We start from the raw sequence: 27,597 nt of genomic DNA on the forward strand, positions 1-27,597 counted from the left end.
TTTTTTTAAAAAAATAAAGATCCTGAAGCTAAACATGGCAGCTCACACCTGTAATCTCAGCTCTCAGGAGATTAAAGCAAGAGCATTGGCTGCAAGTTCAAGGCTTCTGGCCTATACCAGTGACAGTCCACCTGAGCTACAGCTCAAAACAATGAATGAATCCAGGAATGATAATTAATCTGGATTAAACCAAATTAAATTAATGCAAATTTATAAGAAAAATATTAAACTACCCCATAAAATATGTTTTGCTGCTATGTAAAATCAGCAGAACTTAGAGTGTGAGAACAGTGCAGACAGTCATAGCAGTCTCTTCACCAGACAACTGTGAAAGGAAACAAACACAGAGTACAACTCATGGGTTAAGCAGACTCATCCACTACTCTCAGAACATGGAGACTGAGTCGCACTGTAAAATAAACACAAACAAAACCTTCAGAGCTGTTCAGTGTACTGGTTGCTCTTGCAGAGGGCCCGGGTCTGGTTCCCAGCACCCACATGGCAGCTCACAATCATCTGCAACTCCATGGCTGCACAGACTTACATGGAGGCAAAACACTCATAAACAGAAAATAAAAATCCAAATAAATAAACAAATAAATAAATCACCTTAATGGTATTTATAAGTCAACTGGAATTTACATGCTCTAAGTCTGGGCCAACAGCTGCCAACCTCAGCTCCTAGATGAAGAGATACTGGAGAGAGGCCTCTTTCTTGCTTTTCTGCCTCCTCCCAGGCTAGCTACAGAAACTCAGAGAAAACTGAGACTAGAAATTAGGAATGAAAAGGACTTAAGCACATCTGTGTCTGTCAGACAACCTACAAGAACACACAGGAACTAGAAGCAAGAGGCTCCAGAAGGACAATCATCAGCAGATAGAGACAAGGAAGTCTCTCTGTCACCTCCTGAGCCTATGACCTATGACCTCGAATTCATTCCCTGGGCTTCTCATGGTAGAGATGTACTTAAGTGTTTAGTTGATCAAGCTCAAATAAGCAAGAACACAGTAGGACAAAGGCTATGTTCCTCAGATTACAAAAAGCCCTAGAACAAGCATGGGGCTCAGGTGAGGCCATTACAGCAGGACACTTGAGACAGAATAGCCTGTCAAAAGGTTCCTACAAGTGATCAGTTTAACTTCTGGGTGATGACCATAGCCAGTGCAATTTACATTTGAAAATTCCTTTTCTTTTTTAAGGCATTCTCATAGTTTTACCTGCTGATTCTGCATCACTTTTGCTAGCCTGTGAACATCATAATGCTTTGGTAAAGAAGGAATATAGGTATCTCCTTTCTGAAAATTTTCATCTTCTAGCCATAATATATACACATTGAAGAGCCTAAAAGATAAAAACACAAGTACATAAAATGTAAAACGATATGCAGACAAATGGAGTTTCTCCTATTACTAAGAACTCTGGTGCCACCACGTGAGAGTAGACAAAGGCTTCCATGAAGAAGAAATGTGTCTAGCAGCCCCTGCCTCTCCTTAGAAACTCACAATGAAGACCCCACACATCGTTAAAACAGGATTTGGAACCTGCTTATGCAAAGATCTGAATGGGGCTCTGAGAACTCTGCTACTGATAAAGGACTAAATAGATACCGTGAAGGAGTGTTTATTCCACAACCCTAGACCTGAGCTCAGAGCTTTGCAATCCTGTTCAAGCCAAACATGGCCAGCACTAGTGCTTGGAAAATACCAACAGCTAGTCTCTATCCATGCGCACATGCCGGCTGCAGCATGGCCACTCTCCTGGAGGAAACCATAAATAAAACTGTGGATCTGTGTACCATGCTCGCATCAAAAAGGAATATTTTTTAAAAGCTGTGCTTACAAACTGTCTTTATTTTTAATATGTTTTAACAGTCTATTTCTGTTTTGCTTTTTCAAAGACTACAGCCAGCTATTAGCTAAGATCAGTGGTATTCAAGACATTGTTTGAATAACAGCATAGAGAAACAGTTGGCAGACACAGACAACCAAAGTGGAAAATTACCTCCTTTATAATCAGTACAGTGTGTCAAGGAAGAAAAACACAGACAAGGTCCGATATATAGACATACATATGTGTGTGTGTGTGTGTGTGTGAGAGAGAGAGAGAGAGAGAGAGAGAGAGAGAGAATACATGTGTATATTTTTTTCTCTTCCAGCTCCTGACTCAGGAAGATGGATGGCCACTTGGAGGGAATTGAAAAGAGGAAGAGGGAGTACCAAAAACCTAAAATGTTCCAAGAGAATGTGTTCTAGTAAAACTGGTTAAAAACAGGGGTGGGGAATAGGGAAGGGATGAGGGAGTCCTTTAATCACTCAGGATACAGGCTGAGACAAGCCCTGAGGGTCCAGGGCCAAAGCAAGCCTGAGACCTGAGTCTCTTCACTCATCAAGGTATTTTGCAGTTGAGGATAACGCCTAACAGCCATGTTTTATGCAGTCTTGCTCTAAGACAACCATTTGTACTAAGTCAAATTCACAGGCAGAAGCCATGCTAACCAAGCCTGGCTCACCACAAAATTCCAAACACTGAGGGACATGCAAAGCTACACCTGGATTGATAAGCCTCTGAATCGATCTCAGCGTTATAGAGCCTTCCGTGGCCACCACTTTCTATAGACAGCCATTTACAAGACTGGTGTTGCATGAGTGCTATGACCAATTTGCTTCCTTCTTTTTTTACACTGAGGCAAAGGCAGGGAAGGGTGTCAGCCCTCTGCATCACTACTCAGACTCTAACACTCAGCAACGTCTCCAGGTCCATCAGTATCAACACCACCTTCCGAAAAGAATGTAACTATCTGAGAGTACACCCAAGCTCTGCATCAAAGCTAGCAGCTCAGGCACAGTGTCTGTGCACAAATAGCAGCAGGCAGCCGTCTTACCTCACGAGTTCCCTGTGCAGTTCTGGGGAAGTCAGGAAGCCAGGGGCGCCAGCCTGCAGCTCTGGTGTCCCTTCACTGCCCTCTGCCGGAACACGGAGGGCCTTGCTTGCAGCATAGTGGAAGTCACCCACCTCTGTCAGGCGTCTCTTCATGTCTTTCAACAAATTGATGTTGGAGGGACTTTGAAAAAACCTTCTTCCAATACAGCCATCCACAGGTAACCTTAAAAAAAATGTAAGCAGAGCCTATAACCTTTGAGCAGAAAATGCTGTAAGAGGCATAACACAGCGGTTAATTAGCAAACTGCCTTGCTATACCTCAGAGGTTGAGAAACCAAAGAGATGATATAAACAGAGTTCCTCTCAACAGGCTCTATTTTCACAGTTCTAATTATACATAATAGTACAAAAATACCAAACAGGGCATTCTAGAAATAAGCAGTATGTGTGTGTGTCTGTCTGTCTGTCTGTCGGGAGGAGCACACATGCCATGGCATTAGCATAGAAGCAGGAGGGCAGCTTTCGGGAGCTGACTGGCACAGCAGGCAACCCCAGGACAGATGTCTTAACTGGCGCAATTACAGGATCCGGTTACACTGAGCTCTCCTGGGTGGCCCGCATGCTGCCTGCAACAGCTTACTGCTGTGCTTGGCCACTCATCTCACCAGCTACCGCTCATTCTCTCTTACTATGCCTAATTTATACGCTGAATTTTCTCACAGATATGCATGTAGAGTTTAGTACAGTCTGAGGCTTCCAACAGCAGTGCTTAGCATCAGGGCACGGCTTGGACAGGCCGACCTTGCTACTCAGTAGGACCATGCACAACCCCATGCACAGCCCGAGGGCTACATGCATGTATCATTACTCTTCACTGGGTCCCTTGCATAGGCCTCAGAGAGGTCACATATGGTAGCATCAATCTAGAGCAACTTCTCTCCCTATATACCTCCAGAGGTTCTCTGCTGAACCTTGCCTAGTTCCCAGATGCTGTCCTTGAGATATTGGGAACAGAGGAGGGTAAAGAGAAATGGCCACAAAGATGCCCCAAACTCCATTAAGATCAATTACTGAACACAGAGAACCCTAGCTACATCAGAAGAGAGTGACTGACTCACAGTCCACAGCATAAGATGGGAGAGAGCTGCCGGGGACTTACTACAGTACTAGGAACCATACCCATACTGTGGTCCTGGGCGGTGAAGATACAGGAGGAAGAACTTCTGCCAAATGAGTGGCAAAAGAGGGTGATCAGAAGGTGTGACCAGAGCCTGGTGGGCCCAGCGATAAATCAACAGCCTCTGCAGGGATGGGACGATGGGCAGCTTCAGCTGGACCTGAGCTTTCTACAAGAGAACAGAACAACCCCCGAACAAGTGCAGTCAAAATCATTTTGTTCTTTTGAAGTTAAACATTTTGCTTTTACTTCAGTAAGAAAAAGACATTAAGACATTTTTCAAGTCTACTACCTGACACTTTAACCTTTGGCAGCAAGAATGGGGCCTGGCTTTCTCTGTGAAGATATTCCAAAGACCCCAAAATCAAAACCTACGTGCAGAGTCGTGCAAAGCACTGGGGATAGGGCTCAGTTGAAAGCACTCGCTTAGAGGCTCTGGGTTCAATTCCAGCAGTATGGTAAAGAGGATCACAACTTCAAGGTCATCTCTAACTATATTGTAAGTTAGAGGATAGCCTGTGAATACTTGAGATCCCGTCTCAAACAAATGGGGAAAAAATTCTAAATTCTCATGTCCATTTCTGCCATCCCTTTGCACATAAAACATCACACTGTTTCCGGGGCATGACAAGGACGTGGCACTCGTGAACCCACATCAGTTAGTTATACCTGCACATTTGCACAGCATTAGGTCCAACAGCATACATCATGGAGGGAAGAGAGGTTCCTAAGGCCCAACCCTCCTCGTGGATGGAGGGGAGAAAAAGAAACTTGGGGTTTTTCAATTGAATAGCCACTAGCAAGGTAAATAAACCTAATTAAACCCACTGTGCCATGGGGAAAAAAAGGAGAAAAGAGGAAGCAGCTGGGAAGCAGACAGACAGGATCCGCAGGACAGGAGGAGGAATGGGAGGGAGGTTATCAAGTTACAGTCTAGGCACACATGAAAAGTCATGAAAACGCCCTTATGGTCACTAACTAGTGTATGCTAGCAAAAACTTAAATAAAACTTTAACTTCATAGAGCAAAGCAGTTGAATGATAGAGAAACCAAAAGTGAACCTGTCAAATTTTACCAATCTCGAAAATCTAGATTTTAACAGGGCTTTTAGAAAGTGAAGAATCCCCACAGGCTCTGAAACCTGAGAGCAAAGTGTTTACGATGGCTCCTGAAGTAGATCTTTACATCAGAAGCCTTACCCCAGCCTACTTCACAGACTGATCATGGGGAGTTTTTAAAAGAGGTTCCTTGATCCAATCCAGGCTCAGAGACTCAAAACCTCTGAAGCAAGCATCAGGAATCCGATTTGTAACAACAAGCTTTAACAAGGGGTTCCAGAGACACCCAAGACACAAGGGCTACAGCAACTGCTACACTCAGACTAGGAACATACTCCTCCGTGACAGGGTGGGGACTCTGGGAAGCCAACACGCCCTTCAGTTATGTGAGGATTTTAGAAGCTGAATGGTGGCTGTACTTTCTGAATCTTCACAGTACAACAACAAGTTAACAGGCTACATGGGGGCTCAGCTCCAGTGTAAGCCAAGCCCTGTACCTCACAGCACAACTACTACTGTACCTTTAGAGCTTGGTCAGGGCTACACGCATTTATAACCAATTCCCTTTCAACAACTCTTCGAAGCTGAGAGTCCTCTTCAAAGATGGATTCCATGTTCAACACAGTCCATGCAAACCAAACCTATAACACCAAACAAAGGGGACTAAAAAAGCCATTTGTTCCAATTGATAATAAATCCTGTTCACAAGTTTAAGAATTTGCTAGGGCTGAAGATATGGCTCAGTGATACAGCATTTGCCTAGCATGTGTGCCCTGGATTGATCTACAGGACTGAAAAACACACATGTGCAGATCTCAAGCAACAAATACTGAGCTTCATATGTGTCTATGTCCTTGTCACATGTTTACAATTAAGACAAAACAAGAAAATGAAAAATACTAAATTCTTCTACAGCAGTGGTTCTCAACTATCCTAATGCTGCAACTCTTTAATACAGATTCATGTTGTGGTGACCCCAACCATAAAATTATTTTCATTACTACTTTATAACTGTAATTTCATTACTGTTATGAATTGTAATGTAAATATGTGTTTTCTGATAGTCTTTGGAGACCTCTGTAAAGGGGTATTTGACACCTCAAAGGAGTCCCAACCACAGTTTGAGAACCGCTGATGTAGGGAAAATGAGGAGAACTGCACTTGATGGTAGAGTACTGTACCAGAGAACAGTCTAGAGCTAGGCAGGAATGGTGGCCCTTCAGAGTCTCAGTGAAACAGAGAAGCAGACGAAGGGGGATGGGCTCAGTCTAGGCAGCAGTGAAGAACTGCTGTCAGCTCAGTCCCAGGAGGAGCAGCTAATAGATTGAAGGAATTACTGCTGGCTCAAGAGATGAGACAGACATGGCCTTACTGCAGGCTCAGATGGGCAGTAATGATGAAACTGCTGCTGCTGTTGTCTCTTCTGACAAGGGCAAGTCAAAGCGCAGTGAGTACAGACTAAGGTCTGCTCTGAGTGCTTTCCATACAGGTTCAATGATATTCATCTGACTCAGGAAACTGAAGACAGAGAAGCAGCATCCCAAGGCACAGAGCTAGCGAATGGCAGAGCCAGTGTGAAGCCTGGGCCAGCTACCCATTCTCCATCTCTCTCCTCTCAGCCCTGACCTAACCTCAGTAAGGATGGTAACAAAATTAAAATTTACAAACATCATAAATAGTCCTCAGTAGGTTTCATACCTGTGTGGACGTGGACAAGCCCTCCACGAAGGAAGGAGTAATGTTTCCTGCCACAATCCAGTTCACCAAGGAAGAGAGTAGACTGCGGTCACAGTGGTAACCCAAAGCATTCTACATCAGGGAGAAGACAGCAACAGAGAGTCTTAGAGAGTCTTTGCCTCTTCCAAGGATATTAGCAGTTACCTCTGCACTTGAAGATTCCAGCAAGACACAGATTTCATGGTGCTGCTGAATTCAGTTTACTCACAAGTTTTTTCTATATTCATCCAAGAACTCATCTATAGTTTTCTTTATCATCCCCTAAATGTCTTTGGTGTCAGGGTAACAGCTCATAGAATGAGTTTGGTAACACCCCTCCTTGTGATTTGTGGAATAGTATGGAGGGCGTTGCAGTGAATTCTTCTTTAAAGTTCTGGTTGAATTCAGCAGTGACCCAGTCATGAGCAAAGTATGTGATATACATGTATGAAAATATTATCTTAAATGCCATGACAGTGTGTACATACTAATCGAAAAGAGATTAGAGATTTCAAGAGTAGGGATGTGGCAACAACTATCAGCTGCAGCAGTCCCCGGTGCACACAGGGACATGCACTGAGAACTGCAGTCCCTCCTCAGTGGACTCCTCTATTGGACTATGACTACTGAGAAAAGACATTAACTTGTAACTTAGTTTTGTTTTGTTTTGTTTTGTTTTGTTTTTAAAGAGCTGCCACAGATTATTCCCAGGAATTGTATATTTACAAGACCCTTTGAGCAGCTAGTATCTATCCAATGGCTGAAAAAATTTTTCTTACAGTTACCTTGTGCTGTTGGTAGAGCAATTTTTGCACACAATCTTCCTGCATCAGATAAAACGCTGTCTTACACAAGTGGTCCATGAGGAAGAGAACAGGCTGTTCCCGGTACCAGAGATGCTGGCTGATAAGAGCCTGGACCCAGAACTCCAGCACAGCCACAGGACCTACTTCATCTGGCTGAGTGCTTACACATATGTGTGCCTAGGAAGAAGCAGCTCAGGTGAGGTGAAAGGCTAACACTCACCCTCCCTCCCACTGTTGAAACACGCTCAAAATGCTGTCCACTCCCTGAAAGCCCAACTCGAACAGCCCTCCCGTACCAAGAGACTGGAATACCCACATCATAAGAGTCAACACCACACGTCCTGTGGAAGAAGGAAAGTATCTTAAGTGATTTGTAAGGACCTAACCTGGATCATGCCATTGAGAAGCTTCACATTGTCTCCATGGATGGCTCCTGTCAGATGCTGTGCCACCCTGTGCGTAACCTGCTGTGTGACCCCCTGAGGAACACCGCTGTCCAATTGTAGGAAGAGGAGAAGGTTCGACAGAAACCTGCAGGAGCACAAAGGACAGCACACCTCATCTACTCAGGCAGAGCTGCCCCAGCTCTGTGTGGGGTTTAGTCTGCTTGCTGTTTCTCTCTTGCTGTTTTGAGAAGGGTCTCATGGATCCTAGCTAGCCTCTAACTTACATGTTGCTGAAACTGCCCTTGAACACCAGACCTCCCAAAATGCTGTGATTACAGACACGTACCAGCACAGCAGGCTTGAGGCCGGGGGCAGGGTGTCTGGGAATGACTCTGGAACCATGAGCATACTAGGCAAGGGCTCTGCCACTGAGCCGTATGCCCGAGTCTGTCCATCACCAGAGATCATGACTTATGAGAGACAGACAAACATTGCATTGGTTCCATTTTAGAACACAGTGCTACTTAGGGATTCTGATAAATTTTGAAGTATTTCAGGAGGATAAAATCTTTTTATTTAATGAGTGCTAAAAGGAGTTAAATTTCTCTATAGTACTATAATGAACAGATCCAAATCATATAAATACAGACAAGTTAAAGGGTGCTGGAAGAAAATACCTTAAAATACCATTGTCCCCTCCACGACTTGGGCTTCTAAGCAGAAATGTCTCCAAGTTCTGTAGTTCCCAAGCTTCCCTAAGTGTGCAGGATGCTAATTTTAATTTTTAAAAAGCATCCCTAACTCTTTCTACTCGGGTCACATCCCCAGGAGTGTGGGAATGCGTATGTAATTTACCCACCTCCGCTAACTCTCCGCAGCAAGCAAATCTGAGAAATACTGGATCCAAACCACTTGCTACAAAAACTGACCCTACCCTTATCCCTCCCTAGGCACACACTGCCTGACAAGTCTACTGGATCTCTCTCCCCTTCTCACCACTCTCTGTGAAGCCCCAGATGGTCAACCCCTGCCTCCTGGAGAAGTCATCTCTTCCCTCTCTCCCATTCATTTTATCTGCCTACCACCTGTAGGCTACATAAAACAGTATGTTTGGGTATTGTCACAATTGCTGCTACATGTAAGGAGAATTATTCCAAGATTATTCTCAAGGAAACAACTGTTCTTTTAAATACTAATAGGCTTTCTAAGAAATTCTAAGTTAAGTGAAATAGGAAATATCTTTCATAGCAAATACAATTAAAATTATTAATCTAAACAACATTTGTCAGCCACATTCTAAGCAAGCCAGAGTGCAGATGTTTTCTGACTCATAAAGAACAAAAATTAAAAATACACAGACAAATAAAACTAAGCAAATAAATAAGTAAAAACAATAAAACAAACCAAAAACATTACTGAGGGCTGGAGAGCTGGCTCATCAGTTAAGAGCATGACTACTCTTGCACAGGACCCAAGTGTGGCCCAGCCACATCAGGGGTCTTACAACCAGATCCAAGGGAGCTCTGACACCCTCTCCTGGCCTCTGCAAGTATGTGCCCATACATACTGTCATACAGACACACACATTACATGACATCAAAAATAAAAATGAACCTTTTTTTAAAAAAAGTAATCAGTTAAATAGAAAAAAACAATAAAATAAGAAAATACAAAATATGTTCAAATGGATTGGAATATAATACTTTTACCTCTCTCTACAAACTGAGAGGAAAAAAAAAAAAAAACCAACCACAGCAAGCAAACAAATAAAACACTGCTGAAATACTATTCCCTTCAAATTTACTCTAGAAGGCAGAAAACAGCCATTTGTACTTGCTGGGGCATTGCTATCTGCAGAATATACTCACTGTTCATTCTTCAGAAGGTAATACTGGCAAGGGTAGAACACGGGCAGAATCTTATCTAGGACATGCACCACTGCTCTCAGATGCCTTGACTGGACCAGAACGCCCAACAGAGGGATGCCTTCTGCACAGAACTTCTCAATGCTACAGAAAACAAAGGGGACTGTGAGTACTCAGCAGCTATTCATAAAATTATATTCCTCCAATGAAATACGAGCTGAATTATGACTAACCTACAGAAATTCTACACTCAAAACTTAGAAATGAAGAGTTCTTAAAAATCTCATCTATATTTCCATCTCGTTGATGAGAAAGTTGAAAGCACTGCACCCAGATTTACAGGACGCCCCAGGAATAAGGTGAGAAAGAAGCAACGCCCACCCTGCTTGAGGATCAGACGCGACTGCAGCAAAGGGAGATTATGACGCGAGCTCAGCCTGGCAGCCTGGGCTGCAATGTGTCATATCCATCTTCTTCTCCTTTGAGATAATTTATTACCAATATATTATTGAATAACAATAAACAATAATATTTTATTTCTTTGGTTGGTTATTTTTGTTTTATTTCAGTTTTTAGAGGTACATGTATTATTTTCTAATACATTTGAACTGTATTTTGTATTTTCTCATTTTACTGACTTTTAGTTTACCTGACTCAAAAGACTTTTTGGTTTTTTCAAAATAGGGTTTCTCTCTGTATAGCCCTGGCTGTAGAACTCACTCTGTAGATCAGGCTGGCCTCGAACTCAGAAATTCACTTGCCTCTGCCTCCCAAGTTCTGGGATTAAAGGTGTGCGCCACCACGGCCCAGCTAAAAGATTTATTTCTATTTTGAATTTGAAATATAATCATTTGAATAAATATAGGAGGAAACAGAAGTTGATCTATAAAAAGATAAAACAATTGCAAAATACTGTTGCAGAAGACTCACATATAGTAGGGGAAGTATATACAATGGAAATCTTATAGCATCATTTTCAAATAATACAGACAGCCAGATGTGGTCACACATGTCTTTAATCCCAGCACTCAGGAGGCAGGGGAGGCGGATTCCTATGAGTTCAAAGCCAGGCTATTCTAAACAGAGTTCCAGGCAGCCAAGACTATACATAGTAAGACCATCTCCAAACAATCTAAACCAAAATAATAATAATGAGCATGACAGTCAAGAGCAACATAAACAAATATTTCCTGTACAATTACACTGGGTGAAAAACGTAACATTGTATTGTCACGATTATATCTAATAGGAAAGATAAGTTAGATAAAGAAGACCACTCAGACATGGCCTCACATCTGACTGCTCAGAGTGCAGAAGCAGTGGAAGCACGAGGATTTTCCCTACTTTCTTTATTTTGTACTTTTCCTATACTGCTTTAACTCTAAGAAGAAAAAAAAAAATCTCCAAAAACTAAAAGTTAATAGTGCGAAGGCTACTATGTAAGGAGTATTTACAATAGCAACAACAAAATACAAAATTATATATATTTTTAATGTATTTTAGAGCATCTATAAGTGGAACCTCTAAAAAGAAAAAAAGAGAAAGTGTGGGAGAGAATAAAGGCTAGAGTGGTTAAGAACATGTACTTCTCTTCCAAAAAGACGGTTCCCAACAGCCATGGCAAGCTTGTCGGCACCCAAGCCCCAGGGGAATCCACGCACGCACACAGGTGCCTACACACATGATGCCACACATGCACATATATACACACACTATTGTTTAAAATATTAATTTAAGAAATATATTTTTAAAACGTTTTAGCATGCTGATTCTGGGTGAGTCTCTGGTTATTATTCCCTGTCTCTGTGATGTTATACTTGTGTACAACGTAAGTCTGTCTACTCCTCAGCTCCAGCCCATAGCTGCTTTAAATTACTTCTGCTGTACTCCCAGATGGTAGCTATGGAACCAATTGTAAAGGTTAATACTTGCTGTCTCCTTCACTCCTATAAGTAATCATTATGTATTCAAAGAACCAGCAGTGAATAAGACCCCCAGTCTCAGAATAGATGCAGCATCAAGAAATCATGAAGCAAGTTCTAGAAGCTAGAGTTAAAGAGTCAACAAGCCAGACATAGTTCTGGGTAAGTACTGAGTGTTGTGACTAACTTAAGCTTCGTAAAACCAGTCAATACAATCATTCCCATCTTAGAGGCGAGGAACTATTCTGGCACCCGAGCTCCTGGGAACAACGTAATGTGTTAAGCCTAAATAACCACTCCTCCTAGAATAACCCTCATCAGCCACCCGCTCTCCTCCCAGCCATCTATCGACTCTGTTCAACTTCAGTTTAGGGCACTCCCTTTCCCTCGGTCATGTCCTCCCCACCAATGCAGGTGCCTTCCCTCCATTCCCTCGCTCTGTCACATTCGTGACTGTCTGCTGAGCATGAGCTCTAGATGGGTTATAGCTGCACATTTATTTTGGCAAATGAACAGGAATGAATTTGGGCATTACTCTCCCTTTATAAACTCCCTTTATAAATTATTATGCAAGGCTCATTATTTGATCCCAATTCACCCCCAATGGGTTTAAGGAAGGCCTCATGATTGGGATGTGAAAATGACAATCTAGAACTTCTACCTACAAGTTACCCTGGAGGTTCAACAGACAGTACCTGTGGCCAACAGTTGTCATAGCTAAAGCGAGATAGCAGCCAATGGGCAAGCCTGATTTCACAGCCTTCAAGAGTGGGTGAAATGTGGACGACTCTGTCATGTCAGGTACCGTGCTGCAGAGGGGACCAACTGGAAGGCTCTGTCTTCCAAAATCATTTTTGTGTAATTTTAACCTCAAGGTCAAATTCCAGGCCCACTGGTTAAATGAGGACTCAGGAGTCTCTCCATATCGAACAATACTGGCTAAATAGGAAACCTGAAACAATCATTCATTAAACAATGTTAATCACATACACATCAGGCCAATGACTTTATCTGCCCACCTCTGTCTGTGACTAATGATCCCCTGGGAAGAGAATGTGTCCCTTACTTCCCTTCAATTGACCTTGCTGCACTTTAGTAATGTTCCACTCACATCCCCTCACCCCATACTTGCTTTGTGAACTTGATCTCAGCTCAAGCAGAAGAACAGAAAGGTTGAAACTCAAGACCACTGTGCTATCTATACATTCAGCAAATCAAAGTTAGGGGCCCTACTGATATCATTTGCCAATTTAATGGTCATAAAAACTAATATCAAGCCACCAATAATTTACCAATCTGTAACATTTTTAAAAATGACAATCTGTTCTTCTGAGTTGTATGTATAAGCTCCAATATATCTCTATAATTCATGCCAAATTCTGAAACACTGATGGTCACAAAAAGATTATTTTTGCTATATGTTGTGGGGCAGGTCTTTAATCCCAGAATTTTGGGGCAGAGCCAGGCAGATCTCTGTAAGTTCGAGACCAAACTAGTCTACATAATGAGTTTCAGGCCAGCAAGGGCTACACAGTGAGACCACATCTCCAAAATAAAGGCAACTTTTTAAGAAAAATCTTTAAAAACTATAAAAATTAAATTTTGTACCTTGAACTGGAAAAAAATAAAACTAAAACTATAATTTCACCTTCCCAGGCAGATTTTCAGTGAAGACTTACGTTCTCAGTAAAAACAGAGAGTCAATACCTGTTTCATACTTTCAGAAATGAGCCCAGCATAGGGCTTCTGTGCCAGGTGTTTCTGATACGCCTCTAGAATTAGAAGGGCCACTTCAGTGTGCAATGCTTGATTCAGATGAAGGGAACCCTTTAGAGAAAAAAAAATCACAACTATACCATGCCATATTCAATAAACAGTTCTTTAAACAACTACAAAGACAGTCAAACAGACACCGAATTCAGAAGATAAATGTTTCCAAACTTGTATCTCCATGAAGTGAAATTACAAAATGACAACAGTGGAAGGCCTTCAAATCTACAAAGCAAATACACTGCACCAAGGCATGTGTTAGCCTCAAACCCCCAAATAAATATCTTTGACTATAATTGCCCATCCCATCCTACAATCTCTTTACATTATAGGTTAAGAGCATTGCCACTTATCATAAAATGCTTATTATTAATCACACAGGAAAATACTTATTACATCAAATCCACACTCGTTGCTGTTTTATCATCAATCATAAACTCAAAAACATGTAAATACTGCCTTTCAAGCCTACCACATTTCCAACTAGTCTTTTTTGCAGTTTTCAAAAACTCCATTCATTCCCTGGCCCTTTCACAGAAGCTGACCTATGATTCTAACAAAGGACAGGGAAGACAATCAGGGGACTCTGCATGCAAACATCTGTGAAATGGGAGGCAAAGATGTTGCATTTGCAGGCTGGAGAACATGAAGTTGGAGACATACCCCTGCGGCTCTCACCCACAGCAGCAATTCACTGAGACAAGGCCTAGAGGAACCCTGGTGTGGTGGTTTGAATATGCTTGGCCCTGGGAGTGGAACTATTAGGAGGTGTGGCCTGTTGGAGGAAGCCTATCTGTGGGAGTAGGCTTTAAGGTCCTATGCCTAAGCTCTACCCAGACGACATGAGAGGACCCTCCTCCTGGCTCTCAGCAGAAGACATTCTCCTTCTGGCTGCCTTCAGATCAAGTCTTCCTGCACAATGCCATGCTTCCCACCATGCCTGAACCTCAGAAATTGGGGTAAGCCAACCCCAATCAAATGTTTGCCTTCATAAGAATTGCCTTGGTCATGGTGTCTTTTCACAACAATGGAAATCCTAAGACACCCAGGAAGCAGAAACACCCCATGAGAAGGGCTCCCTGGAATTAGTCTTCCCATCTGTACAACACCATCCCATGAGAGCAAACCATACAAGACAACTGCAAACATTAAATGATTTGCTCAAAACAGAAGATTTCATACAGAGAGCTAATTTCTGCCCCCTGTCCTAGCCAAATGATTATACTCTGATCAATAAGCTAAGTAATAAGACCCTGGAAAGAAGCAGGAAACTGTAACAGTCAAAATTACTGGCATGTCTCTTAGGAGACTTGACACATAGCAAGCCCTTAATAATAACTATTAATAAATCTAAACTGAGGAATTAACTTCAACAGTTTCTCTAGCTTGTAATAACTCTATAAGAAGGTCTATTAATATTAATATCTACAGATAGGCAATTAATGCCCAAAGTTCAGGAAGCTTGTCACACTGTCAGGAGGTCACAGAGCTGAGATCAGAGCAAAGACAAACTCATAATTAAGGCAGACTGTAGAAAACAACTCTGGCAATTACAGGACAAACTGCAGAAGGAAGAGAGACCTGGGGCAGCAGACACAATCAGGAGGAAATGAAGTAACTAGGCAGAGATAAGACAGGGCCCTCGAATGGTCTAAGGCCTCCCTCCTCTCTCTGACTGTGTGTGTACAGATGACAGCCACTTATCAGCGAGCTCCACGGTGGATCAACCGTGCCCACCTCTCCAGTGGTGAGAGTATAGGCACTCAGGTTTTACATGGTAGCTAGGGGTGGATCTGGGAGACCGTTTATGCAGCAAGTACCTTACCAACCAACACAACTCCCAAGCAACAGAAGTTTTTTTTAATGAAGAATACCTTCATTCAAGAATGTTCATGACCCCCCCCCCTAAAAAAAAAAGAAAGAAAAGAAAAGAAAGAAAACAGAATTAAAGAAAAGATACCTTATGGGATATAGCTCAGTGGTAGAATGTCTTCCAGGCATGTACAAAGCCCTAGGTACAATCCCCAGAGGAGAGGAGGAGGAGAGGAGGCAAGAACCCTTTGGCCTACCAGTGGCACACAGATGTTACTGCTTTAAGAAAATCCTTTCCTGAAACTGGTACGTGTAAAGTCCCCTATTCTTCGGAAATGGCATACCTGCTCAGCAAATCCCCAATTCAGTCCTTCTAGGATCACACAGGCCAACTTGTTCTTCACTGCTGTCAGATTATAATTCAATAACCAGTCCCGAATCACAGCTATCTCAGAGGCAGAAGGTCGCCAAAGATACAAAGGCAGTTCTTTAAACAAATATAAAGAAACCTTTTTAAAAAGAAAAAAATAATAATTAAATTTAAGACTTGGGAACATTATTAAACTACTTGCAAATTTTCCTTGGAAAGAACGAGGAGGTGAATTTGATTTTGAGACAAGTAAAGTTATAATCATGGACAAACAAACAAAATTAAATGTATTTTTAAACTAATGATACACCTAAAACACAGGCACTCCTTTGCACAAGTCAAGGGTTTTAGCATGAAAAGTGTTATGTTTATATCCAGGTAAACTACCATACCAAAACACAAGTTTAAAGTGATGATAAATCAAAAATGTTACTGATTTTTTTCTTCTATACAATGAAAGCAATCTTGTGTTGAGTCAGCTAATAGGTCAGTGTGAGAGCAGATGAGACAAAACTAAGAATTGATAACTTCCAAAACTGGATGCGAGGTTCACTGTGTAATTCTATTTATCAGAGTGTGTGTGCACGTGAATATGTGTGTGCGTGCATGTATGTGTGTGTCCCCTAGTCCTAAGTGTGGGCAAGAACAGGCTTGGTGTGGGTGTACATGGGCTGCTAAGGCAGTTTTGTGGACCTGGCTCTCTTTGACCTTGGTGTGGGTTCTAGGGATGACATGGGTCATCAAGCTTGCATAGCAAGCACTTTTCATGCTAAGCCATCTTGATAGCCCTCTACTTGACATATATTTAAAATATTCTAGATTAAAATGGGTTTTAAAACCTGTTTTCAGAAAAAAAACTACAATACTACTTTTAAGATACTTGTATGTACAAATTAAGAAAATGCAGGTTGATGGTTGACAGTAATAAAACTCCCTTTAAGAGAATGATCAGGAGAATAACTTGAAAATGTCATTTTTGTTTTTTGGGTTTTTTTAAGAGGTAAGGTCTTACTTAATAGCCCAGAGTGGTCTGTAACAGTATGTAGTCTAGACTAATCTGGAACTTCCTGTTATTCTCCTGTCTCAGCTTCCAAAAGTACTAGGAATCCAGGCAGGAGTCATTGTGTTTACTGACTCCTTTTACAGAGTCTTAAAAGCAGGGCTGTTCAAAGAAAAGACAATGCAAATAATGTATGAAGTTCTTATAGGCATGATGCCAACCTTGATTGTCAGTCCAACTACAGTTGAACAAATTAAAAGTGGCATGTGTGAGGCACAACTGTGAGGAATTTTCTTGACTGGATCATTTGTGTTGGGAAGACCCACCCTAAAGTTGGGCCATACCGTCGTGGCAGCACACATAAAAAGACATGGAAGAAGAAAGCTTTTACATTTTGCCTGATTGCCTACAGTCTCACCATCAAGTTCATCCATTCTGCTGCTGAAGCATTCCTGTGCTGGTACTAGAACCTACTTCTTTGGATCCAGAGCCTGTCTAGGAATCCCCCAGAACTCCAGCATCAGACATCCTGCCTCACGGATTGAGCAACTACCAGATTCTTGGCCTGTCCAATGGGAGACAGCCCCGTTTGAACTACCCAGACCACAGCTGGTAATCTACTCAAATAAACCTCCTTTATATCTGTATATATAGTCAATCTATCAGTTCTGTTCCTTGCTAATACAATCTGGGTGTCATGTGTCTGTTTATCTGTGTCAAGTGATACTACAAAATTGACAGTGGCTTCCCAGTTCATAACCCTCCTATCTCAACAGCCCATGTCATGGAGTTAAGTCTGCACAGTACACCAGGCCTTAAAATAGAAACTTCAAAAATAGAAGAGTCCTACTAGAACCTGTGTCTGACAGAAACCATAAACTAATAGTGCTAGGCATTGGTGAACTTCTGAACTATTCTCCTATCACAGGAATGACACAAGAGTGATACACTTCTGTAGTGAAAGTTCTAGTCAATACCATAAGACAAGGAAAAGAAATGCAAGGCTTTAACAACTACCCAGAAAGCACCAGTTAGGAGTTCTAGTAAACAGAGTAGCGTGAGAGCACTTGCCCAGAATGCATTAAGCCCTGAATTCAATGCCCTGTGCTACTAAATCACACTTTTAATTTACAGGTGTGGTAACAAACACCTATAATCCCAGCACTCGGGAGACTGAAACAAGAGATCACTGTGAACTCTGTGGCCAGCCTGCACTAGTAAGACTCAGTGGAAAGAAGAGAAGGGGAGGAGAAGGGAAGAGAGAGGAAGGGAAGGGAGAGGAGGGGAGGGGAGGGGAGGGGAGAGGGAAGGGAGGGGATGGGAGAGGAAAGGAGGAGAAGAGATGGGGGAGGGGAGAGAAAGGGACAGGAGGGGAGGGGAGGGGAAGGGAAGGGAAGGGAGAGGAGGGGAGAGGAGGGACGAGGGAGAGGACAGGAGGGGATGAGAGAGGAGCGGAGGGGAAGAGACAGTAGGGGAGGGGAGAGGAAGGGAGAGGAGGGGAGGGGGGAAAGGAGGGGAGGGGAGGGGAAAGGAGGGGAGGGGAGGGGAAAGGAGAGGAGGGGAGAGGAGGGGAAGGAACAGGAGGGGAAGGGAGAGGAGGGGAGGGGAGGGGAAGGGAGAGAAGGGGAGGGGAGAGGAGGGGAGGGGAGGGGAAGGGAGAGAAGGGGAGGGGAGAGGAGGGAAAAGGACAGGAGGGGAGGGGAGGGGAGGGGAAGTGATAAGAGAGAGGGGGAGAGGAAGGAAGAAAGGGAGGTAGGGAGGGAAATCCTCTAGTAGGTACTTTTTCAACAATATAGAATTTACAAATGTTTAAAATATATTGATGCTTTTACTGCAAGACCAAAAATTCCACTAATTTTACTTTAAGAGGTTACAATAGGTGGTGGTGGTGGTGGTGGTGCACGCCTTTAATCCCAGCCCTTGGGAGGCAGAGGCAGGCAGATTTCTGAGTTCAAGGCCAGCCTGGTCTACAGATGAGTTCTAGGACAGCCAGAGCTACATAGAGAAACCCTATCTCGAAGAAAAAAAAAACAAACCAAACCAAAAGAGGTTACATTAATAATGTATGGATTTTATTAACAAAACAAAAATATGCATTCTGAAAATGAGCCAATATTTGAACTGCAAAATTGGAAAAATAGATAAAAAATAAATAAATTATGCGCGCACACACACACAAAATTTGGTACCAGTTTGCAGACTGTCATCAAACACACTTGTGGGTTCTGTGCTCCGGAACTGTCTGAGAACAGGACTGGCTCAATGGCTCAGTGGTAAAGGCACTTGCCACCAAGCCTGACCATCTGAGTCTGATCCCTAGAATTCACAAGGTGAAGAGAGAAAACCAATCTCACCAGTTGTCCTTTAATGTCATGACATCATTCAAGGTACATGCACACCCATACACATACACACTAGATACTAAACAAAAACAGAGTAAGAACCGAAACCAAAGTCTCACAAAATGTATTAGCTGGCAACTGCGCTCACAACAGCAACACTTATAACACAGAAGGTGAGAACAAGCCAAATGCTCATCATCTGACAAATGCATAAAGAAAATGGGAGACAGAAATTCAGTGAAATATTACTCAAGATTTCAAGGAAGGAAATTCTGAAGGAACACCACACTCCATTATGCAAAGTGACATAGCCAGACATAAGCGACCACTCTCTGTGAGAACACTGACATAAAAGGTCTGAAACAGGCAGCTGTGTGGAGACAGGAGGTGGGTCAGCACTGCTTGGAGCCCAGGAGGATGAGGTAAGGAATGACAGCCAAGGGCCCTACGCCTTGTGAAGGCATTTCTTTGTGAGATGAGAAAATGCTCAAAGCTAGGCTATAATGATGGATGCACCTATTTGTGGTTATCCCTAATGCCCTGGCACACACACCTTCACCATTGAGTGCTGTGGCAGAAGTATATCCAATGAAGTTTTCTTTAAAACTGCACAAGGATTGCAAAGGGATTGACTACTACAATCGGTGGAAGGCAGCCCTGTACAACACACTGGACCTTAGAAACCTTTGCACCTGGGTTTCATTTGGTGGGAGAGCCATTCCCAAATGTGCTATTACTGCCAGTGCTTCTTCACTTCAGGGTGTCTTTAAATGATTTGTTTGTATGTTTGGTTGGGTTTTCCAGACAGGGTTTCTCTGTATAACAGCCCTGACTGACCTGGAATTCGCTTTGTAGACTGCCATCACCGGCATCTGTCCCCAAAGATTAAAGGTGAGTGCTGTGAAACCAGGTTACATCAGGGTTCCTTTAAAATGCCAAATAGACCACATTCTTACCATTCCAACTTGGTCAATGGTCTCTTGCACTCTATCCAAAAGGACAGAAATAATCTCAGGGTGAACAGCTGCGATGGCCCCCAAAAGCTCTCGGCCAACCTTTGAAAAAGTCTCTCTGGTAGACAGTGTGACATAAGATACCTAAATGAGAGGAAGGGAAAGAAATGATAGTTTTAACACTAATTAACAATTAAAACATATTTCCATAGATTTTCCTCCACAAAACATAATCTCACATTGAGCCTCAGAAACTTGTCAGAACTTGAGATAGCAAACTATGCACCTTGGGGCTAGAAGGTGTTAGAAAACAGGAAAACTTTATGCCCTGAGTTCAAGTGCTGGACCTCCCTACCTTTCACTGTGTTTATCCTTATGGCAATAATTAGTTCCACTTTGTCAGCTGTGACTGTGGCTTGGCTTATTGCGTGAACAAGTCTCTTGAATGACTGATAATTTTTCTGAAAGTGTCTACAGAGAAATAAAGCCCTCTTTGCAGTTTATCATAGAAACCGGTTCTCCAGACTATCCCAAGCTATCGCTGGCTGCCTCTGCAGTCACCCTGCATAATCAGGAGGAAGTCACTAAGATTAATGATTTCTTGCTTAACTGTTTTAAAGCAATAACTACATTCTAAGAACTTAGGTGACGGCATTAAGAACTTATGGAACATTCAAGGAAAAAATAAAGGGCACAGAAGGTCAGATATCCCTCCAGTGCAAAGAAAAAAAATTGACAAAAGAATCTAAATCTCCCCATCCCCTTGGAGGCAAAAGTACAAGTAGAAACTGCCAAGAAGAAGAGAAACTTGGTCCCAACAGTCAGGTGTCTAACTGGGCCACCTTGTCTGGCCACAGTGGGAAAGGATGCACTAGCCCTAATGTGCCAGGATGGGGAAGACCTAGATGGTCCTCCACCCACTCAGGAGGAGAGGGAGGAGTTGGAGAGGGACTGTGTGAGGAAGGACCAGGATGTGAGGGCAGCAATCAGGATATAAACTGAATTAATTAATTAGTTAATTCATTGGGAAAAAAGAATCAGGTCAATCACTGCTATTCTGAAAACATATGAATAGGACCACACTGCTGTTCCCACAAAAGTGATATGTGAGCCATAGAAATTAGATTCACACCCGAAAATATTATTCTAGATATGGTATCATATCTTCTGCTGGCTATAAAATATAAAACATCATACTGCTAACCACAGAGCTTGAATCTCTTTCCTTTCTGTGGCAGCATGTCGCTGCCAACCTAGGCACAGTATGAACAGGATGTGTCTGGCTAGACACAATCATTTGGCTTGCTATATAAAATGCATGTTTAGATACAAGGAAAGCTTAACTGATGCTTAGATTCAGGGTGAAGGTCAATTCATGACGACAAGCGAGAGGGGAAGAGGAAAACAAAACGGGTAAATGTTGATGATCCTTGGAAAGTGATTAAGAGGCATGAGTCAAGACTCATGCTTGCATGCTATGGAACTTGTATAAATAACTTAAGACGGCCCGAGCTGCTTGGAGCCACCTGCTTAAATGTCAACAAGTGGTTACTGTCTTCATTTTCACCAGTGCCACATCTCTATCCTTTGTCCCAGAACTCCTCTGGAGCTGGACTTTGGCAAATACCTAAACTTATTAATGTGAGAAAAATCACTAATTATTTTAATTATTTTAAAATACATTTCATAGAAATACATAATCTCTCCTACAAAATAAAAACCTAAGAGTAAAGTTTTTAAAATCTTGGTATCTAGGACTGCCTTCCAAGCCAAACAAGCACCATCTTCAGGAGTTCACTGTGCCTGTTTACATGTGAGCATCAGAGTTGGGCTTCTTCACTGCCAGCTCCCTTAGAGGAGGGAGAAGAGAGATTCACTGGACCCCTACCTGAGTATGCAGCCATTTCTACACAGTCTTGCCCTAACTGCACATCATCACAGGTTTCTGGGATCCCGGGAAAGTGAGATCCCTGCAATCTTTGTGTTTCTCCTCTCTTAGAGAAGGAGCAGATAAAAACTATGGAATGCAAGGATCTCCTCTCAGCTGGTCACTGTGTAGATGAAGAAGAAAAATAAAGGCAGATTGCAAGTTACCTTTTCTGTTTGAGATGGGTAACTAATAGCAGAGCTAAACCAAACTTCTCTTCCAAGTTCAGTGTTCTGCGCTCTCACTCAAAGTGACTTGGAGGTCATCTCTCCATGTCACTGGGAGGGAAACTAAAGTGGCATGTTCTGTGTGGCTACAGTAGACAGAATAAATGCTCTATATCCGGCTGTGCTAAAATGTTCATTCCTTACCAAAAGTTTGCATCAAATGTCAAGAGAGAGGAGTGGGAAACAGAATTACAAAATACAGATTTTCAAAATTCCTTATGGCAAATGATGATGTTTTGCTTCACCATCCCATCCATGAGTGCAGGTGGCAGCTCAGTAAGTCACAGTTTTTAAAAGCAATACCCAAGAATGAATGGACAGCCCAAAGGCCCAAAGCATTGACAAAACTTCATATTCTAACCTCATAGATCTCCAGAACAATGATTTTTATGAAGTCTTCGTCCACATTAGTTCTTCTGGCTCGAGCCATCTGAGCAAAGGTTGTCAGGAGACAGATCTCCTCTGAGCTGTTTATGGACGAAAGACACTTCTCAAAGCTCGCAAAATGTTCTGGGTCTGCAATTCACATCAAAAAAATAAAATGTAGAAATAGGATCATATATTGAGTTACCTATCACAAAGAAAGATGACATAAAAATTCAAACTTTAAAAATATTTAAAGATAAAAAGGATCTTCCCCTTTCCAATGTGGATCCCTACCAGTAACAGAAGCTGAATCAGTCGGCCTGAGCCCAACAAACAGAAATAAAGTGTAGACTCAGAGCAAAGAGTTAACACTAACCATGCCTCATCTCACAGAGAACTAGGTACAAATCTGGAGGATAACCCAAAACAGCGCAGAGCACTGCTGCTGCCCCTGGGTGTCACTGCCAACCCACGGGCACAGGACTCTCCTGGGCTCCTTTTCAGCCAGCAACTATTCAGCATAAGCATGGCACTCCAAACAGCAGATTAGCCCGTAAACTAAGATTATGAACAAGAAATTGGATAAAACAAGCAGTATATAATCCATTCAGCCATGTTCTCAGAGGATGCTGTGTGAGCAATATTATACTTTGTTAATACATAACTTTGTAATGTATCAATTTGATGACTCTGTAACACATGTAGGAACCAGGCATAAGAAGCAAAACTTTTACAAAAAGATATGGACGAAAAGTCCATTTATGAAATATGTTCCAGCCTGAGCTAGAAGTACTTGCGACAGAAGATGGCACTACAGAAGAAACCTAACAAGGACTAACCTGAGTCAAAGCCCATGCTTACCATCCTCGGCCCCTGCCGAGGAAGGACCTGTGTCTGTCACTTCACCCACAGAATTAGTAGCCAGAGAAGAGTTGTGAGACATTCAGAGCAGGTAGGTCATGGTCAACTACGGAAAAAGTGGTAATGCAAGCACCTCCCAGGACAGTATGGAAATATTTTACAAAGCAGAGAAGTGTAAAAAAACAAACAAAAACCAATAAACCTTGAAGCAGGAAGGCAAATAAACAAAAAGCAGATTTGTGTAGAACATATAAACACAGAATAAAAACGGAAAAGAATGAAAAAAATAATAGCTGAAAAAAAACTGCCAATATTTTTTTTAATATTTTTATTTTCTATATTCTTTGTTTACTTTCCAAATGATTTCCCCTTTCCCGGATCCCCCCTTCCCATATGTCCCATAAACCTTCTTCTCTCCATCCATTCTCCAATCACCTCCCTCCTTTTTTTCTCTGTCCTTATATTCCTCTCCAATGCTAGATCAATCCTTTCCAGGATCAGGACCCTCTCCATACTTCTTCACGGGAGTCATTTGTTATGCAATTTGTGCCTTGGGTATTCAGGGCTTCTGGGCTAATTAATATCCAATTATCAGAGATTGCATTCCATGTGTATTCTTTTGTGACTGGGTTATCTCACTTAGGATGATATTTTCCAGATCAAACCATTTGCCTAAAAATTTTGTGAATTCATTGTTTCTAATTGCTGAGTAGTATTCCATTGTGTAAAAATACCACATTTTCTGTATCCAGTCCTCCTTTGAGGGGCATCTGGGTTCTTTCCAGCTTCTGGCTATTATAAATAAGGCTGCTATGAACATAATGGAGCATGTGTCTTTGTTGCATGCCGGGGAATCCTTTGGGTATATGCCCAGGAGAGGTATAGCAGGGTCCTCCAGAAGTGTCATGTCCAGTTTTCTGAGGAACCGCCAGACTGATTTCCAAAGTGGTTGTACCATCTTATAGTCCCACCAGGAGTGAAGGAGTGTTCTTCTTTCTCCACATCCTTGCCAACACCTGCTGTCTCCTGAGTTTTTGACCTTAGCCATTCTGACTGGTGTAAGGTGAAATCTCAGGGTTGTTTTGATATGCATTTCCCTAATGACTAAAGATGTTGAGCACTTCTTAAGGTGCCTCTCTGCCATCCGAATTTCTTCAGGTGAAACTTCTTTGTTTGGATCTGTACCCCATTTTTTAGTAGGGTTATTTGGTTCCCTGGGGACCTGGGGGACTTCTTGAGTTCCTTGTATATATTGGATATTAGCCCTCTATCAGATGTAGGCTTGGTGAAGATCATTTCCCAATTTGATGGTTGCCGTTTTGTCATTTAACAGTGTCCTTTGCCTTACAGAAACTTTGTAATTTTATGGGGTCCCATTTGTCAATTCTTGATCTTAGAGCATAAGCTATTGGTGATCTGTTCAGGAACTTCCCCCCCCCACACCCACACACACCCCCACCCCCCCCCACCCCATGCCCATGTCCTCTAGGGTCTTCCCCAGTTTCTTTTCTATTAGTTTCAGTGTGTCTGGTTTTACATGGAGGTCCTTGAGCCACTTGGAGTGAAGTTTAGTACATGGAGATAAGAATGGATCAATTCGCATTCTTCTGCATGCTGAACTCCAATTGAACCAGCACCATTTGTTGAAAAGGCTATCTTTTTTCCACTGGATGTTTTTGGCTCCTTTGTCGAAGATCAAGTGACCATAGGTGTGTGGATTCATTTCTGGATCTTCAATTCTATTCCATTGGTCCACTTGTCTGTCACTGTGCCAATACCATGCAGTTTTTAACACTATTGCTCTGTAGTATTGCTTGAAGTCAGGGATACTGATTCTCCCAGAATTTCTTTTGTTGTTGAGAATAGTTTTAGCTATCCTGGGTTTTTTGTTATTCCAGATGAATTTGAGAATTGCTTTTTCTAACTCTGTGAAGAACTGTGTTGGGATTTTGATGGGGATTGCGTTGAATCTGTAGATTGCTTTTGGCAAGATGGCCATTTTAACTATATTAATCCTGCCGATCCACAAGCATGGCAGATTTTTCCATTTTCTGAGTTCTTCGATTTCCTTCTTCAGAGACCTGAAGTTCTTGTCATATAGATCTTTCACTTGTTTGGTGAGAGTCACACCAAGATACTTTATATTGTTTGTGGCTAATGTGAAGGGTGTCATTTCCCTAACTTCTTTCTCAGCCTGCTTATCCTTTGAGTATAGGAAGGCAACTGATTTGCTTGAGTTGATTTCATAACCAGCCACTTTGCTGAAGTTGTTTATCAACTGTAGGAGTTCTCTGGTGGAGGTTTTCGGGTCACTTAAGTATACTATCATGTCATCTGCAAATAGTGATAATTTGACTTCTTCCTTTCCAATTTGTATCCCCTTGACCTCCTTATGTTGTCTAATTGCTCTAGCTAGAACTTCAAGTACTATATTGAAAAGATATGGAGAAAGCCTGGCAGTGGTGGCGCATGCCTTTAATCCCAGCACTTGGGAGGCAGAGGCAGGCGGATTTCTGAGTTCGTTCAAGGCCAGCCTGGTCTACAGAGTGAGTTCCAGGAGAGCCAGGGCTATACAGAGAAACCCTGTCTCGGAAAAAGGGTTTGTTTATGTAGTGGATAGCATTAATGGATTTCCTTATATTGAACCATCCCTTCATCCCTGGGATGAAGCCTACTTGATCATGGTGGATGATCGTTTTGATGTGTTCTTGGATTTGGTTGGCAAGAATTTTATTAAGTATTTTTGCATCAATATTCATAAGAGAAATTGGCCTGAAGTTCTCTTTCTTTGTTGGCTCTTTGTGTGGGTTTGGTATCAGCGTAATTGTGTCTTCATAGAACGAGTTGGGTAGAGTTCCTTCTTTTTCTATTTTGTGGAATAGTTTGAAGAGTATTGGTGTTAGGTCTTCTATGAAGGTCTGATAGAATTCTGCACTGAAATCATCTGGTCCCGTGCTTATTTTGGTTGGGAGACTTTCTATGACCCTTTTTATTTCTTCAGGTGTTATGGAACTGTTTAGTTGATCTATTTGATCCTGATTTAGTTTTGGTGTCGGATATCTGTCTAGGAAACTGTCCATTTCCTCCAGATTCTCCAGTTGTGTTGAGTATAGACTTTTGTAGTAAGATCTAATGATTTTTTGAATTTCTTCAGTTTCTGTTGTTATATCTCTCTTTTCATTTCTAAGTTTGTTAATCTGGATACTGTCTCTGTGCCCTTTGGTTAGTCTGGCTAAGGGTTTATCTATCTTGTTGATTTTCGAAAAGAGCCAGCTCCTGGTTTTGTTGATTCTTTGTATGGTTCTCTTTGTTTCTACTTGATTGATTTCAGCCCTGAGTTTGATGATTTCCTGCCTTCTACTCCTCCTGGGTGAAATAGCTTCTTTTTGTTCCAGGGCTTTCAGGTGTGTCATTAAACTGTTAGTGTATGCTCTCTCCATTTTCTTTTTGGAGGCACTCAGGGCTATGAGTTTTCCTCTTAGCACTGCTTTCATTGTGTCCCATAGATTTGGGTATGCTGTGTCTTCATTTTCATTAAGTTCTAAAAAGTCTTTAATTTCTTTCTTTATTTCTTCCTTGACCAAGGTATCATTGAGTAGAATATTGTTCAGTTTCCACGTGTATGTGGGTTTTCTGTTGTTTTTGTTGCTATTGAAGACCACTTTTACTCCATAGTGATCTGATAGGAGGCATGGGATTAGTTCGATCTTCTTATATTTGTTGAGGTCTGTCTTGTGACCAATTATATGGTCGATTTTGGAGAAGGTATCATGAGGTGCTGAGAATAAGGTATATTCTTTTGCTCAGTATTTTTTTAAGGTTTTATACAGTATGGTTTTCTTTCTTCTTGTTTGGACTTGTTGTTACTGTTGTTGTTGCTGCTGCTGCTGTTGCTGCTACTGCTGTTTTGAGACAGTTTCTAAATAGTATTGCCTGTCTGAGAACTCACTAAACCTGCCTGGCTTAGAACTCAGAGATCTCCCTGCCTCTGAGATTAAAGGTACTATTTCTTTTAAGCAATGCAGAGGTTTAAAAATTTAGAAGAGATTTTGGTATGAATCCTATTAGTATTCTATTATGTTTTGTTCCATATTTTCTTTAATTTAAAGGGTAATTGATAAACATCTTTATATCTAGCTAGACAGTCTTATTTTTTTT

The 27,597-nt window shown here is 42.0% G+C and overlaps 1 protein-coding gene across 2 annotated transcripts in view; it reads right to left on the reverse strand.

Annotated features, from left to right (window-relative positions):
• Positions 1–27,597, reverse strand: part of Epg5 (ectopic P-granules 5 autophagy tethering factor) — a 112,666-nt gene that overhangs the window by 47,869 nt on the left and 37,200 nt on the right. For both annotated transcript variants that reach the window (XR_007980678.1, XM_052201343.1), the window contains exons 12-24: positions 22,574–22,728; positions 20,062–20,202; positions 15,738–15,902; positions 13,519–13,638; positions 12,507–12,763; positions 9,893–10,033; positions 8,025–8,169; positions 7,618–7,815; positions 6,815–6,925; positions 5,638–5,757; positions 4,061–4,227; positions 2,883–3,104; positions 1,219–1,342 (exon numbers count right to left, since the gene is read on the reverse strand). Coding sequence is in view for 1 of the 2 variants with exons in the window: in XM_052201343.1 (XP_052057303.1) it covers positions 1,219–1,342; positions 2,883–3,104; positions 4,061–4,227; positions 5,638–5,757; positions 6,815–6,925; positions 7,618–7,815; positions 8,025–8,169; positions 9,893–10,033; positions 12,507–12,763; positions 13,519–13,638; positions 15,738–15,902; positions 20,062–20,202; positions 22,574–22,728 (2,066 nt within the window). In the remaining variant the exon portion in view is untranslated. The remainder of the gene's footprint in view (positions 1–1,218; positions 1,343–2,882; positions 3,105–4,060; positions 4,228–5,637; positions 5,758–6,814; positions 6,926–7,617; positions 7,816–8,024; positions 8,170–9,892; positions 10,034–12,506; positions 12,764–13,518; positions 13,639–15,737; positions 15,903–20,061; positions 20,203–22,573; positions 22,729–27,597) is intronic.

Source organism: Apodemus sylvaticus, chromosome 13 (genome assembly GCF_947179515.1).
Source record: "Apodemus sylvaticus chromosome 13, mApoSyl1.1, whole genome shotgun sequence".
Lineage (NCBI taxonomy): Eukaryota > Metazoa > Chordata > Mammalia > Rodentia > Muridae > Apodemus > Apodemus sylvaticus.